This window comes from Rana temporaria, chromosome 8 (genome assembly GCF_905171775.1).
Source record: "Rana temporaria chromosome 8, aRanTem1.1, whole genome shotgun sequence".
In the NCBI taxonomy this organism is placed as follows: Eukaryota; Metazoa; Chordata; class Amphibia; order Anura; family Ranidae; genus Rana; species Rana temporaria.
This window is the reverse complement of record NC_053496.1, coordinates 562,317-579,911: the sequence shown is the minus strand read 5'-3', so window position 1 is coordinate 579,911 and position 17,595 is coordinate 562,317. Positions and strand designations below refer to the sequence as shown.

The window sequence follows — 17,595 nt, the reverse complement described above, 5'->3', positions numbered from 1 at the left end:
GAATACATGGACATAGGAGAATAGGGACAAGCTAGGTGAATGAATACATGGACATAGGGGAATAAGGACAAGCTGGGTGAATGAATACATGGACATAGGGGAATAGGGACAAGCTGGGTGAATGAATACATGGACATAGGGGAATAGGGACAAGCTGAGTGAATGAATACATGGACATAGGGGAATAGGGACAAGCTGGGTGAATGAATACATGGACATAGGGGAATAAGGACAAGCTGGGTGAATGAATACATGGACATAGGGGAATAAGGACAAGCTGGGTGAATGAATACATGGACATAGGGGAATAGGGACAAGCTGGGTGAATGAATACATGGACATAGGGGAATAGGGACAAGCTAGGTGAATGAATACATGGACATAGGGGAATAGGGACAAGCTAGGTGAATGAATACATGGACATAGGGGAATAAGGACAAGCTGGGTGAATGAATACATGGACATAGGGGAATAGGGACAAGCTGGGTGAATGAATACATATACATAGGGGAATAGGGACAAGCTGGGTGAATGAATACATGGACATAGGGGAATAGGGACAAGCTAGGTGAATGAATACATGGACATAGGGGAATAGGGACAAGCTGGGTGAATGAATACATGGACATAGGGAATAAGGACAAGCTGGGTGAATGAATACATGGACATAGGGGAATAGGGACAAGCTGGGTGAATGAATACATGGACATAGGGGAATAAGGACAAGCTGGGTGAATGAATACATGGACATAGGGGAATAGGGACAAGCTGGGTGAATGAATACATGGACATAGGGGAATAAGGACAAGCTGGGTGAATGAATACATGGACATAGGGGAATAGGGACAAGCTGGGTGAATGAATACATGGACATAGGGGAATAAGGACAAGCTGGGTGAATGAATACATGGACATAGTGGAATAGGGACAAGCTGGGTGAATGAATACATGGACATAGGGGAATAGGGACAAGCTGGGTGAATGAATACATGGACATAGGGGAATAGGGACAAGCTGGGTGAATGAATACATGGACATAGGGGAATAGGGACAAGCTGGGTGAATGAATACATGGACATAGGGGAATAGGGACAAGCTGGGTGAATGAATACATGGACATAGGGGAATAGGGACAAGCTAGGTGAATGAATACATGGACATAGGGGAATAGGGACAAGCTGGGTGAATGAATACATGGACATAGGGGAATAGGGACAAGCTAGGTGAATGAATACATGGACATAGGGGAATAGGGACAAGCTGGGTGAATGAATACATGGACATAGGGGAATAGGGACAAGCTAGGTGAATGAATACATGGACATAGGGGAATAGGGACAAGCTGGGTGAATGAATACATGGACATAGGGGAATAGGGACAAGCTAGGTGAATGAATACATGGACATAGGGAAATATGGACAAGCTAGGTGAATGAATACATGGACATAGGGGAATAGGGACAAGCTGGGTGAATGAATACATGGACATAGGGGAATAGGGACAAGCTGGGTGAATGAATACATGGACACACACATAGAGAATTGTAGAATGCGGAGGAATGAATTCAGGATCACTTACCGAGTACTCTGAGCGTCAGACTGGCTCTCCCGCCTTCCACCTCACAGGTCCACTCGCCCCGGTCAGCTTGGCTCAGCCTGCGGATGTACAGGGTGGGGCCGGATTTGGAAATCCTATCCAATTGGAAGATGGAGGCCCCGCCCCGGGACCAGTGATAGGAGTAGGGATGGGATTTTTTTGGGTCGTTGACGGCACACGTGAGGATAACGGCGCCATTCTCAGGGAGGAGACCGGACTGGGACTGCGAGACTGAAAGAGAAGAACAAAGAAAGAATGTATTCCAAAATCCTCCCGAAGATCATCACTGAATTTACTAAGAACCCCGACACTGAGCTTAAAGGGGAACTCTGCTCTTGTTGAGAAAAACCCCTCCCCCTCTGGGTGATCTCTGTGCATTGCGGTAAATAAACCCCTCCCCCTCTGGGTGATCTCTGTACATTGCGGGGAATAAACCCCTCCCCCTCTGGGTGATCTCTGTACATTGCAGGGAATAAACCCCTCCCCCTCTGGGTGATCTCTGTACATTGCCGGGAATAAACCCCTCCCCCTCTGGGTGATCTCTGTACATTACGAGGAATAAACCCCTCCCCCTCTGGGTGATCTCTGTACATTACAAGGAATAAACCCCTCCCCCTCTGGGTGATCTCTGTACATTGCCGGGAATAAACCCCTCCCCCCTCGGGGTGATCTCTGTACATTGCGGGGAATAAACCCCTCCCCCCTCGGGGTGATCTCTGTACATTGCGGGGAATAAACCCCTCCCCCTCGGGGTGATCTCTGTACATTGCGGGGAATAAACCCCTCCCCCTCTGGGTGATCTCTGTACATTGCGGGGAATAAACCCATCCCCCTCTGGGTGATCTCTGTACATTGCGGGGAATAAACCCCTCCCCCTCTGGGTGATCTCTGTACATTGCAGGGAATAAACCCCTCCCCCTCTGGGTGATCTCTGTACATTATGGGGAATAAACCCCTCCCCCCTCGGGGTGATCTCTGTACATTGCCGGGAATAAACCCCTCCCCCTCGGGGTGATCTCTGTACATTGCGGGGAATAAACCCCTCCCCCTCTGGGTGATCTCTGTACATTGCAGGGAATAAACCCCTCCCCCTCTGGGTGATCTCTGTACATTATGGGGAATAAACCCATCCCCCTCTGGGTGATCTCTGTACATTGCCGGGAATAAACCCCTCCCCCTCGGGGTGATCTCTGTACATTGCGGTAAATAAACCCCTCCCCCTCTGGGTGATCTCTGTACATTGCGGGGAATAAACCCCTCCCCCTCTGGGTGATCTCTGTACATTGCAGGGAATAAACCCCTCCCCCTCTGGGTGATCTCTGTACATTGCGAGGAATAAACCCCTCCCCCTCGGGGTGATCTCTGTACATTACAAGGAATAAACCCCTCCCCCTCTGGGTGATCTCTGTACATTGCGGGGAATAAACCCCTCCCCCCTCGGGGTGATCTCTGTACATTGCGGGGAATAAACCCCTCCCCCTCTGGGTGATCTCTGTACATTGCAGGGAATAAACCCCTCCCCCTCTGGGTGATCTCTGTACATTATGGGGAATAAACCCCTCCCCCTCTGGGTGATCTCTGTACATTGCGGGGAATAAACCCCTCCCCCTCTGGGTGATCTCTGTACATTGCGGGGAATAAACCCCTCCCCCTCTGGGTGATCTCTGTACATTGCAGGGAATAAACCCCTCCCCCTCTGGGTGATCTCTGTACATTATGGGGAATAAACCCCTCCCCCTCTGGGTGATCTCTGTACATTGCGGGGAATAAACCCCTCCCCCTCTGGGTGATCTCTGTACATTGCGGGGAATAAACCCCTCCCCCTCTGGGTGATCTCTGTACATTGCAGGGAATAAACCCCTCCCCCTCTGGGTGATCTCTGTACATTGCGGGGAATAAACCCCTCCCCCTCTGGGTGATCTCTGTACATTATGGGGAATAAGCCCCTCCCCCTCGGGGTGATCTCTGTACATTGCGGGGAATAAACCCCTCCCCCTCGGGGTGATCTCTGTACATTGCCGGGAATAAGCCCCTCCCCCTCTGGGTGATCTCTGTACATTACGAGGAATAAACCCCTCCCCCCTCTGGGTGATCTCTGTACATTACGAGGAATAAACCCCTCCCCCTCTGGGTGATCTCTGTACATTACGAGGAATAAACCCCTCCCCCTCGGGGTGATCTCTGTACATTGCCGGGAATAAGCCCCTCCCCCTCTGGGTGATCTCTGTACATTACGAGGAATAAACCCCTCCCCCCTCTGGGTGATCTCTGTACATTACGAGGAATAAACCCCTCCCCCCTCTGGGTGATCTCTGTACATTGCGGGGAATAAACCCCTCCCCCTCGGGGTGATCTCTGTACATTGCCGGGAATAAACCCCTCCCCCTCTGGGTGATCTCTGTACATTACGAGGAATAAACCCCTCCCCCTCGGGGTGATCTCTGTACATTGCCGGGAATAAACCCCTCCCCCTCTGGGTGATCTCTGTACATTACGAGGAATAAACCCCTCCCCCTCGGGGTGATCTCTGTACATTGCAGAGAATAAACCCCTCCCCCTCGGGGTGATCTCTGTACATTGCCGGGAATAAACCCCTCCCCCTCTGGCTGATCTCTGTACATTGCGGGGAATAAACCCCTCCCCCTCTGGGTGATCTCTGTACATTGCCGGGAATAAGCCCCTCCCCCTCTGGGTGATCTCTGTACATTGCGGGGTGATCAGGTCTCCACACATCTCAGGAGGGATTTTTGCATCGTTGCATCGGCGTAGCGTAAATACAATACGCTGCGCCGCCGTAACTAGGCGCGCAGGTACCTGAATCTGCCCCTCTATTTTTGGTACCTGACGCCATTTGTGCTTCATGCTATTTACCCCTCGTGCTGGCGCTGCCTGGATGCTAGAGGCTCCCTGTACCACATTTACTGGCGCTGCCCCAAGATCGTACCCTTCTGGACGGAGACACAAAATATGCCGTCACGTCTTCTGGGGGTGCAGGCTCCCCTGACTCCAAAACTCTTTATACCGGGTTTAACTACTTGGAGCCCGAGCGGGCCATAGACAAATGACGGCCACAAGGTGGCTCTCAAATTCCGGGAGGACGTCTATTGACGGCCTCGGCTCCTCCGGCCACTGGGGGGGCACATGAGCACCGGCGGCCTGCGCGTGTGCCCGCCGCGTCACTGAGGTACCGATGCACGTGCCTGGTGGCTGCGATGTCCGCCAGGTACCCGGGATCGGCCGTTACACAGACAAGGACGTGGAGCTCTGTGTGTAATGATGGGGTGTAAACACAGAGCTCCACGTCCTGTCAGGGAGAGAGGAGACCGATCTGTGTCCCTTGTACATAGGGACACAGACCGGTCTCCTCCCCCAGTCACCCCCCCTCCCCCACACAGTTAGAATCACTTCCCAGAGAACACATTTAACCCCTACCTCGCCCCCTAGTGGTTAACCCTGTAACGGTCACCACCGTTTACGACCTTCCATCCCAGTCAACAGCTCATCTGACACACAGACAGACCAGCAGGCATCCCATTTTCCCAGAATCAAGACGAGACACGCAGCTCTGTACTTGTTCCAAATGTAAAGATACTTTAATGATTTCTCTCAGTCTTTTTATATAGTACAACAGGTCACAGAATTTACAGGAACAATCAAACTGTCCCCCCCCCCAATCACACACTAAGGCTAATTACTAAACATTCCTCAATTACTAACAACAAAAGCCTTCACCCACTCCGTCTCCGCATACCGATTGACACCTCTGAGCATCAATAGATTGTAGACAGGGTTATCACACATAAGCAGTCTTTAGTATGCATAATTAGAGTTCTGGGAGCAGACCTGGGATTAACACCTGTCCGTTACAACACCTTGACACAAGGACAATGGAATGTCTTCCAAGCCCTGATGCAATTAGCATGTCACTAGACTAATCATAGAAATGAGTCATAGAATATTGACTGGTTGGGGTCACAATTAACCAACATCTTGTAGTCTCTCAAGATCCTGCAATATGAACTGTCCGTGATGTCAAATCTCATGTAATCCATGAATTACGATTCACTTGCCACTCCATGCCCAAAGGGCACAGAGTGGACTCAGACCCAAGAGTTATCAGTGACGCTGACACAGGAGTATCCTCCATCCTCACAAAGTCTCTGTTTGTCCCGGGTCATTCCGTTACATCTCTCCCCTTTCGGTGGGAGACTGACACAGGAGGAGACCCCGAACGGGTTGACTCCGAAGTCAGTCAGTAGATCCAGTCCTCCAATGCTGGTATCCATACCGTACCCCAAAAAAATTGCTCCAAAAAGAGCATTACTCACCCAACCAACCTCTGTCTCTCTCAGAGAATCTGCCTGCCGCTGGGGAGAGGCCTGGACTGGCCCTTCTCCCTGGAGTCCTTTCAGCCGCTGGAGAGAAGACAGGGTGACTGGGCTCAGTTCCTCATGCTGCTGGGGATCTGGGCCAACTGCCCCCCATCCCTGGGGTATAACAGTGGAGACTGAAGTCCCATCCACTGGTGGTAGAAAATCCCCTGATGCTTGCAAAGCCAAGCCGACATCCTCCTGTCTCGGTGACGCACCATTTTCTGGGGTTGTGTCAGTGCAGACCACAGTCCCATCCACTGCCCCAGGAACTCCCTCTTCCATTAGTAGAGAGCAGAGGCTTGTGGCACTCTGCTCTGTTGCCAGCTCTTCTGCTGGGTCGCTTTGGGGGGAGACCACAGTCCCATCCACTCCCACAGGAACTCCCTCTTCCATTAGTAGAGAGCAGAGGCTTGTGGCACTCTGCTCTGTTGCCAGCTCTTCTGTTGGGTCGCTTTGGGGGGAGACCACAGTCCCATCCCCCGATGTCAGCTCAAGCTGCAGTTGTGTGCTGCAGCCAGTAGCATTCTGCCCTGCTGCCAGGGATTCAGCTGGGGGTAAATGCTTTACCACCACAGCTTGTTGCTGGGGAGAGGGGCCAATTGCCCTGGCTCCCTGGAACTCCACTTCCATGGTGACTGGCATCTGTACCTCTCCCCTCTCTTCAGTTGGTGCTGCTGTGACTTCTGCTGCTGCAGCACCTCTTTGCTCTAGCCAAGTGGCATCCACAGCCGCTATAACCCGGTCTATGATCTCCGGTGGAGGATTAGGTCCATACTGTGCCAGTCCACGTCTAACAGCCCGGTCCCAAAACTCTTCATCGGGTGTCCTGTCTGTTACGCTGGGCCTCTCAGCTCTATCCATTTGGACAAGCTGTGCGATAATGTCCCTTCTCTTACGATTGCTGGCCGATCTGCCCCAGCTCTCCAGTAAGTCCTTGAGGGAAGAGAGCTTCAGCCGTTCATACAGCGTCTCCACCGTCCTGTGTCCTTGTCGCCGTCCTTTAAGCGATGGAATTATCCCACTGCTGCCACCACTGTAACGGTCACCACCGTTTACGACCTTCCATCCCATCCAAGACAGCTTATCAACACTCCAACCGACAGGACCCGATCCCATTTCATTTGCCCAGAATCAAGACGAGACACGCAGCTCTGTACTTGTTCCAAATGTAAAGATACTTTAATGATTTCTCTCAGTCTTTTTATATAGTACAACAGGTCACAGAATTTACAGGAACAATCAAACTGCCCCCCCCCCCCAATCACACACTAAGGCTAATTACTAAACATTCCTCAATTACTAACAACAAAAGCCTTCACCCACTCCGTCTCCGCATACCGCTTGACACCTCTGAGCATCAATAGATTGTAGACAGGGTTATCACACATAAGCAGTCTTTAGTATGCATAATTAGAGTTCTGGGAGCAGACCTGGGATTAACACCTGTCCGTTACAACACCTTTACACAAGGACAATGGACTGTCCTCCAAGCCCTGATGCAATTAGCATGTCACTAGACTAATCATAGAAATGAGTCATAGAATATTGACTGGTTGGGGTCACAATTAACCAACATCTTGTAGTCTCTCAAGATCCTGCAATATGAACTGTCCGTGATGTCAAATCTCATGTAATCCATGAATTACGATTCACTTGCCACTCCATGCCCAAAGGGCACAGAGTGGACTCAGACCCAAGAGTTATCAGTGACGCTGACACAGGAGTATCCTCCATCCTCACAAAGTCTCTGTTTGTCCCGGGTCATTCCGTTACATCTCTCCCCTTTCGGTGGGAGACTGACACAGGAGGAGACCCCGAACGGGTTGACTCCGAAGTCAGTCAGTAGATCCAGTCCTCCAATGCTGGTATCCATACCGTACCCCAAAAAAATTGCTCCAAAAAGAGCATTACTCACCCAACCAACCTCTGTCTCTCTCAGAGAATCTGCCTGCCGCTGGGGAGAGGCCTGGACTGGCCCTTCTCCCTGGAGTCCTTTCAGCCGCTGGAGAGAAGACAGGGTGACTGGGCTCAGTTCCTCATGCTGCTGGGGATCTGGGCCAACTGCCCCCCATCCCTGGGGTATAACAGTGGAGACTGAAGTCCCATCCACTGGTGGTAGAAAATCCCCTGATGCTTGCAAAGCCAAGCCGACATCCTCCTGTCTCGGTGACGCACCATTTTCTGGGGTTGTGTCAGTGCAGACCACAGTCCCATCCACTGCCCCAGGAACTCCCTCTTCCATTAGTAGAGAGCAGAGGCTTGTGGCACTCTGCTCTGTTGCCAGCTCTTCTGCTGGGTCGCTTTGGGGGGAGACCACAGTCCCATCCACTCCCACAGGAACTCCCTCTTCCATTAGTAGAGAGCAGAGGCTTGTGGCACTCTGCTCTGTTGCCAGCTCTTCTGTTGGGTCGCTTTGGGGGGAGACCACAGTCCCATCCCCCGATGTCAGCTCAAGCTGCAGTTGTGTGCTGCAGCCAGTAGCATTCTGCCCTGCTGCCAGGGATTCAGCTGGGGGTAAATGCTTTACCACCACAGCTTGTTGCTGGGGAGAGGGGCCAATTGCCCTGGCTCCCTGGAACTCCACTTCCATGGTGACTGGCATCTGTACCTCTCCCCTCTCTTCAGTTGGTGCTGCTGTGACTTCTGCTGCTGCAGCACCTCTTTGCTCTAGCCAAGTGGCATCCACAGCCGCTATAACCCGGTCTATGATCTCCGGTGGAGGATTAGGTCCATACTGTGCCAGTCCACGTCTAACAGCCCGGTCCCAAAACTCTTCATCGGGTGTCCTGTCTGTTACGCTGGGCCTCTCAGCTCTATCCATTTGGACAAGCTGTGCGATAATGTCCCTTCTCTTACGATTGCTGGCCGATCTGCCCCAGCTCTCCAGTAAGTCCTTGAGGGAAGAGAGCTTCAGCCGTTCATACAGCGTCTCCACCGTCCTGTGTCCTTGTCGCCGTCCTTTAAGCGATGGAATTATCCCACTGCTGCCACCACTGTAACGGTCACCACCGTTTACGACCTTCCATCCCATCCAAGACAGCTTATCAACACTCCAACCGACAGGACCCGATCCCATTTCATTTGCCCAGAATCAAGACGAGACACGCAGCTCTGTACTTGTTCCAAATGTAAAGATACTTTAATGATTTCTCTCAGTCTTTTTATATAGTACAACAGGTCACAGAATTTACAGGAACAATCAAACTGCCCCCCCCCCCCAATCACACACTAAGGCTAATTACTAAACATTCCTCAATTACTAACAACAAAAGCCTTTACCCACTCCGTCTCCGCATACCGCTTGACACCTCTGAGCATCAATAGATTGTAGACAGGGTTATCACACATAAGCAGTCTTTAGTATGCATAATTAGAGTTCTGGGAGCAGACCTGGGATTAACACCTGTCCGTTACAACACCTTTACACAAGGACAATGGAATGTCCTCCAAGCCCTGATGCAATTAGCATGTCACTAGAAATGAGTCATAGAATATTGACTGGTTGGGGTCACAATTAACCAACATCTTGTAGTCTCTCAAGATCCTGCAATATGAACTGTCCGTGATGTCAAATCTCATGTAATCCATGAATTACGATTCACTTGCCACTCCATGCCCAAAGGGCACAGAGTGGACTCAGACCCAAGAGTTATCAGTGACGCTGACACAGGAGTATCCCCCATCCTCACAAAGTCTCTGTTTGTCCCGGGTCATTCCGTTACAAACCCCTTCTTTGCCAGTCACATTTATACAGTAATCAGTTCATATTTATAGTAGTGTTCGCTGTATAAATGTGAATGGTCCCAAAAATGTGTCAAAAGTGTGTCCGCCATAATGTCGCAGTCACGATAAAAATCGCAGATCGCCGCCATTACTAGAAAAAAAAAATTATAAAAAAAATTATAATTCTGTCCCCTATTTTGTAGACGCTATGGCCCAGATTCTGAAAGGACTTACAACGGCTAGATATACGAATTCCCGAACGTACGCGCGGCCGACACAGTAAAGTTACGACGTTTACGTTAGGCTTTTCCCGGCGTATAGTTGCCCCTGCTATATGAGGCGCAGCCAATGTTAAGTATGGCCATCGTTCCCGCGTCGAAATTTGAAAAAGTTACGTTGTTTGCGTTAGTCGTCCGTGAATGGGGCTGGACATCATTTACGTTCGTGTCGAAACCAATGACGTCCTTGCGGCGTACTTTGGAGCAATGCACACTGGGAAATTCCACAGACGGCGCATGCGCCGTTCCGCAAAAACGTCAATCACGTCGGGTCACAGTAGTTTAACATAAAACACGCCCCCCTGATCCAAATTTGAATTAGGCGGGCTTACGCCGGCCGAGTTACGTTACGCCGCCGCAACTTACGGAGCAAGTGCTTTGAGAATACAGCACTTGCCCGTCTAAGTTGCGGAGGCGTAACGTAAAGCGTATACGTTACGCCCACACGAAATTACGCCGCTGGACGAGAATCTGGGCCTATAACTTTTGCGCAAACCAGTCACTATACGCTTATTGCTTTTTTTTTTTTTTTTTTTTTTTTTTTTACCAAAAATATGTAGAAGATGTATCGGCCTAAACTGAGAAAAAAAATAGTTAAAAAAAAAAAAAATTGGGGATATTTATTATAGCAAAAAGTAAAAATTTTTGGAATTTGTTTCAATATCGTCGCTCTATTTTTGTTTATTGCGCAAAAAATAAAACCCGCAGAGGTGATCAAATACCACCAAAAGAAATCTCTATTTGTGGGGGGAAAAAAAAGGACGCCAATTTTGTTTGGGAGCCACGTCGCACGACCGCGCAATTGTCAGTTAAAGCGACGCAGTGCCGGAAGCTGAGATTTCGCCTGGGCAGGAAGGGGGTATATGTGCCCAGTAAGCGAGGGGTTAACATCTCTGCAGTTCTCCCAAAAAAAAAACTGCTCAGACACAAACTGCCAGCTGCCCGAGCGCTGGTCACCCCCACTGTAAACGGCGCTCCCCACCCTCCCAGGAAGAAGACTTAGGGCCAGATTCTCGTACTTTTCCCGCGGCCATAGCGTAAGCCATTTACACTACGCCGCCCCAACTTACAGGAGCAAGTGCCATATTCCCCAAACACTTGCTCCGTAGTTTGCGGAGGCGGAGTGTAATTGGCCCGGCGTATCCCCGCGTATATCCAAGGGGGCGGCTTATATTTAAATTAAGCGCGCCCCCGTTCCGATCGAACTGCGCATGCGCCGGGCTAAAAATAGCCCAGTGCGCATGCTCCAGTTCTCGGCGGAAAACGTCAATGACGCCGACGTGTGCGTCATTGACGTAAAGTCGTATTCAAGAACGACTTAGGGAAACGACGTAACCGACGGGAAAAGACGACGCGGACCCGACGCCATACTTAACATGGCATACGTGGGACTGGCGTAAAGGTTACCCCTCATATAGCAGGGGTAACCTTACGCTTACGCAAACGACGTAAGCGACGGTTACGCGACGCGATTTTGTTCGTGAATCGGCGTATCAGGCTCATTTGCATAAACAAATGAGACCTGAACGTAAACGCCACCTAGCGGCCGGCGGCGAATTACATTTAGGATCTGACAGTGTAAGTGACTTACACATGTCGGATCTACAGCGTATCTATGCGAAAATGACTCTAGGAATCACTCGCATAGATACGCGGGTCAAAAAAGAGAAATACGATGAAGTTTCCTGAGTTACACCGTCGTAACTCTTCTGAGAATCTGGCCCATGGAACTTATGGAAAAAAAATGGCGGCTAGACTTCAGGATAGGCTGAAAATGGACGATGAGGTCCGGGGGGGGGGGGGGGGGAGTGGCACCGCCGGGAGAATCCGCCATGAGCCGGAGGCCGAGCCCCTATTTTTTCCCCCTAGACCCTCCCCATTTATCCCCTTCCTAGTCCTTCTTCCTTTTTCACTCTCTCATCTCTTTTATCCTTTTCTTCTTTCATTTGCTGATTGATATGATCAATAAAAATTGTTATTTGAAAAAAAAAAAAAAAAATGACACTTTGAAGTGGCGCTGCTTATTGTAAATGCCCCGCTACTTGTTATCCCCCACCCCCCCCCAATCTCACAGCTACTGCATCATCATGTCACATGATCCCTTCTGGTTACATTGTTTCTCCCCTTCCATACAATGTATCATGATGAACCCGAGACCCCCGCGCTGATTATTATCTCGCAGAACGTGTTTCCCACCTGCGTCTATTTTTTCCTCTCCCCCTCCCCTCCCCCTTTACATTTTCGGTTCATTTCTTTGACATTAGGAAATTGTGAAGCAACCCCCCCCACCCCACCCCCACCCCCAGGGACCCCCGTCCCCTGCCAGATCTTTGATGTCTCACGCAGTTTGCACAATCCCCCCCCCCCCCCATGTGAGTCAGTGGAGCCCCCAACACACATCCGACAATAACAGGATGTATGGGGGGGTGGGGGGGAGCGCGGCGTGCGTCTTATCTCGTTCTATTATTATCGGTGACTAGTATGGCACCAGCCTAGGCCGTGGTGATGTGGTGCGGATGGTAGAGATGAGTGTAGAGGACGGTGGACGGGCCGGGTGGCTCAGTGTTTCCAGTATAACATGCGTACCCCCCCTCCCCCCCCTTTCACTATCGCATGAATCCCGTACATCCCACAGTAATGTGCCCACTGAGCCACATGTCACCGCCGTGCGCCATGGCACCGTCTATATATAACTCATACAAAGGGTCCACCCACCCACCAATCATATGTCAGCGTTCCGTATCCGAGGTGAGGGGCCGTCCACACCAGACGCAGGAAAAGCTCCTTAGTTCCCATTCTTTATTTATAATTGAAAGTTACTTTCCATCCGAGTGTCAGCACTGCCGTGACCTGCCTAGCAACGCCGAGGGGTGCCCTGCCTAGCAACGCCGCGGGGTGCCCTGCCTAGCAACGCCGAGGGGTGCCCTGCCTAGCAACGCCGCTTGGTGACCTGCCTAGCAACGCCGTGTGGTGACCTGCCTAGCAACGCCACGTGGTGACCTGCCTAGCAACGCCGCATGGTGACCTGCCTAGCAACGCCGCATGGTGACCTGCCTAGCAACGCCGCATGGTGACCTGCCGTGCCCTGCCTAGCAACACCACGTGGTGACCTGCCTAGCAACAGCGCGTGGTGACTTGCAGTGCCCTGCCTAGCAACACCGCGTGGTGACCTGCCGTGCCCTGCCTAGCAACACCACGTGGTGACCTGCCTAGCAACACCGCGTGGTGACCCGCCTAGCAACACCGCGTGGTGACCTGCCTAGCAACGCCGCGTGGTGACCTGCCTAGCAACGCCGCGTGGTGACCTGCCGTGCCCTGCCTAGCAACACCGCGAGGTGACCTGCCTAGCAACACCGCGTGGTGACCCGCCTAGCAACACCGCGTGGTGACCTGCCTAGCAACGCCGCGTAGTGACCTGCCTAGCAACACAGCGTGGTGACCTGCCGTGCCCTGCCTAGCAACACCGCGTGGTGACCTGCCTAGCAACACCGCGTGGTAACCTGCAGTGTCTTTTACATTGGCAATAATCTTACCACCCTCTGAAAAGCGATCCATGGTAGATTGCTTTTCAAAGGGCAGTATAGCAGCAGCTGGCAAGCATTCAGGAGGTGCTATTGAGGTCTGTTTACACTGCTTTTGGCTCCCAGTTGCACTGTCCTCATTGATTTCAATAGGCTAGTTTTAGTTTGGCAAGTGGTGCCGCCTGTAGTATTCTGCAGTCCCAGTAAAAAAAAAGTGTTTTCTGCCCCCTCTCAGGCGGTAATGCCAGATTTCTGGCGGCTCAGCGGCCTGTTTGTACCACCCCTCGGCTGCCAGTGTGAAAGAGCGGCACAGAATTTCTGTCGGTTTATCGGAAAGCATCCGGATTGGGCCAACAGCCGCCATGTTCCCCGCAATGAGGGAGCCGATATCTCTGACTGCAACAATGTATCACTTCTTTCTATTTCACATAATACATTTCCCTGATTCCTGACACATGCATTTCCTCTCTCTGTGTGCGTCCACAGGACTGTGTCGGGATGAAGGTACAAGGGTGACCCCGGACTCTCTCTACCGACTGTGACCCCAAAATGTTCATACCTCCTGTGACCCCGGACTCTCTCTACCGGCTGTGACCCCGGACTCTCTATACCCCCTGTGACCCCGGACAGTTCATACCCCCTGTGACCCCGAAGTGTCCATACCGGCTGTGACCCCGGACAGTTCATACCCCCTGTGACCCCGGACTCTCTATACCAACTGTGACCCCGGACTCTCCATACCGGCTGTGACCCCGGACTCTCTCTACCGGCTGTGACCCCGGACTCTCCATACCGGCTGTGACCCCGGACTCTCTATACCGCCTGTGACCCCCGACTCTCTATACTGCCTGTGACCCCCGACTCTCTATACTGCCTGTGACCCCGGACTCTCCATACCGGCTGTGACCCCGGACTCTCCATACCGGCTGTGACCCCGGAATGTCCATACCGGCTGTGACCCCCAACTCTCTATACCGCCTGTGACCCCGGACTCTCTATACCGGCTGTGACCTCGGACTCTCTATACCGGCTGTGACCCCGGACTCTCTCTACCGGCTGTGACCCCGGAATGTCCATACCGGCTGTGACCCTGGACTCTCTATACCGGCTGTGACCCCGGACTCTCTCTACCGTCTGTGACCCCGGACTCTCCCTACCGGCTGTGACCCTAGACTCTCTCTACCGGCTGTGACCCCGGACTCTCTATACCGCCTGTGACCCCGGACTGTCCATACTGGCTGTGACCCCGGACTCTCCATACCGGCTGTGCCCCCGGACTGTCCATACTGGCTGTGACCCCGGACTCTCCATACCGGCTGTGCCCCCGGACTGCCCATACCGGCTGTGACCCCGGACTCTCCATACCGGCTGTGCCGCCGGACTCTCCACACCGGCTGTGACCCCGGCTCACCATACTGGCTGTGACCCCGGCTCACCATACCGGCTGTGACCCCAAACTCTCCATAACGGCTGTGACCCCAAACTCTCCATAACGGCTGTGACCCCAAACTCTCCATACCGGCTGTGACCCCAAACTCTCCATACCGGCTGTGACCCCAAACTCTCCATACCGGCTGTGACCCCAGACTGCCCATACTGGCTGTGACCCCAGACTGCCCATACTGGCTGTGACCCCAGACTGCCCATACTGGCTGTGACCCCAGACTGCCCATACCGGCTGTGACCCCGGACTCTCCATACCGGCTGTGACCCCGGAATGCCCATACCGGCTGTGACCCCGAACTGTCCATACCGGCTGTGACCCCGGCTCACCATACTGGCTGTGACCCCGGCTCACCATACCGGCTGTGACCCCAAACTCTCCATAACGGCTGTGACCCCAAACTCTCCATAACAGGTGTGACCCCGGAATGCCCATACCGGCTGTGACCCCGGCTCACCATACCGGCTGTGACCCCAAACTCTCCATACCGGCTGTGACCCCGGACTGTCCATACCGGCTCTGTACCCAGCTCACCAGACCGACTGTGACCCCAGACTGTCCACACCGGCTGTGACCCCTGAATGTCCATACCGGCTGTGACCCCGGACTCTCCATACCGGCTGTGACCCCGGAATGCCCATACCGGCTGTGACCCCGAACTGTCCATACCGGCTGTGACCCCGGCTCACCATACTGGCTGTGACCCCGGCTCACCATACCGGCTGTGACCCCAAACTCTCCATAACGGCTGTGACCCCAAACTCTCCATAACAGGTGTGACCCCGGAATGCCCATACCGGCTGTGACCCCGGCTCACCATACCGGCTGTGACCCCAAACTCTCCATACCGGCTGTGACCCCAAACTCTCCATACCGGCTGTGACCCCGGACTGTCCATACCGGCTCTGTACCCAGCTCACCAGACCGACTGTGACCCCAGACTGTCCACACCGGCTGTGACCCCTGAATGTCCATACCGGCTGTGACCCCGGACTCTCCATACCGACTGTGACCCCGGCTCACCATACCGGCTGTGACCCCGGCTCACTCCATACTGGAGTCCTTACTTCTCTGAGGACAGCAGGAGAAAGGAAACCTGAACTGGTTCCATTTGATTGAACTCATTGAGTAAACGGCCCAAAGGACCTCTTCTGGGGGATGGGCACTTACCTTTCATGGTCCTCAGGGTCACGGTGCACACTAGTTTGCTGTCCCCATAGTGCGCCGTTCCCTGATAGATCCCAGAATCCTCTTCTTTCACATTTTTTAGCTGCAGTGAGAACACGCCGCTCTGGATGGCAGATTGAGGGACCGCCGCCCGGGAAATGGCCGATTGAACCGTGTATGTGATCCCGCCGGGAGTCACCCGGACCACCGTCCTGATTCCAGAAAAGAAAAAAACAATCATTAACACCGCGCCATTCATATCACACCGAGAAATCTGGAGGAAGAGTCACAGGAGGTTCAAGAAACAAAAGTGGAACAGAAAATGAAAAAAAGAGCGCCAGTGATGGGAAAGGCTTCCATTTTATTTTATTGTTATACTTCCCTCCTCTGTAATGGTTTTCCACAGAGCAGCCCGGATCCTCCTCTTCTTGGGTCCCCCGCCGGCACTCCTGGCCACTCCCTCCTGCCAGAGGAAGTGGCTTGCTATAGGCTTGTTCCCGAGCTGCGGCTCTTTGTGTCCATTCAGACAGAGAGCCACGGCTTGGTCCCACCCCCCCTCTCTCTTCATTGGCTCACTGGCTGTGACTGACAGGAACAGGAGCCAATAGATCTCACTGCTGTCTTAACCAATAAGGAGGGAGAGTCCTTGGAGAGCCGAGGTTCTCATGCACATTGCTGGATCGGGATTGGGCTCAGGTAAGTATTGGGGGGAGGGGAGCTTCACACACAAGGCTTTCGTTTTTACCTTCATGCATAGAATGCACCTTTTGCATCGGCCAGCATCCCTGCATATACCTGTAACATTACAAGTCCCAGTTTGACTTCAACGCCCCTCACATAGGCGTCTGCCGGGTGTGCCTGGGCACATCCTATTCACCCTGTGCAGTGCAGCCTTGTGTTTGCTATGCTTCATCCGCTCAGCTCAGAGCTCCTCCCATTCATTCACCATCCAGTGCAGCTGAGGCTGCAGAGAAGAGGAATGGGGATCACTGCTCTACTGACACCACCCACTGCTCTACTGACACCATCCACTGCCCTACTGACACCGCCCACTGCCCTACTGACACCATCCACTGCCCTACTGACACCGCCCACTGCCCTACTGACACCGCCCACTGCCCTACTGACACCGTCCACTGCTCTACTGACACCGTCCACTGCCCTACTGACACCATCCACTGCCCTACTGACACCGTCCACTGCCCTACTGACACCATCCACTGCTCTACTGACACCATCCACTGCCCTACTGACACCGTCCACTGCCCTACTGACACCGTCCACTGCCCTACTGACAGCGTCCACTGCTCTACTGACACCGTCCACTGCCCTACTGACACCGTCCTCTGCCCTACTGACACCGTCCTCTGCCCCACTGACACCGTCCACTGCCCTACTGACACCGTCCACTGCTCTACTGACCCTGTCCACTGCCCTACTGACACCGTCCACTGCTCTACTGACCCTGTCCACTGCTCTACTGACACCGTCC

At 52.8% G+C, this 17,595-nt stretch overlaps 1 protein-coding gene across 1 annotated transcript in view; it reads right to left on the bottom strand.

The window, feature by feature from the left end:
* Positions 1 to 17,595, bottom strand: part of LOC120909822 (basement membrane-specific heparan sulfate proteoglycan core protein-like) — a 53,278-nt gene that overhangs the window by 28,837 nt on the left and 6,846 nt on the right. The window contains exons 3-4 of the mRNA XM_040321549.1: positions 16,107 to 16,315; positions 1,580 to 1,828 (exon numbers count right to left, since the gene is read on the bottom strand). Of these exons, the coding sequence (XP_040177483.1) occupies positions 1,580 to 1,828; positions 16,107 to 16,315 (458 nt within the window). The remainder of the gene's footprint in view (positions 1 to 1,579; positions 1,829 to 16,106; positions 16,316 to 17,595) is intronic.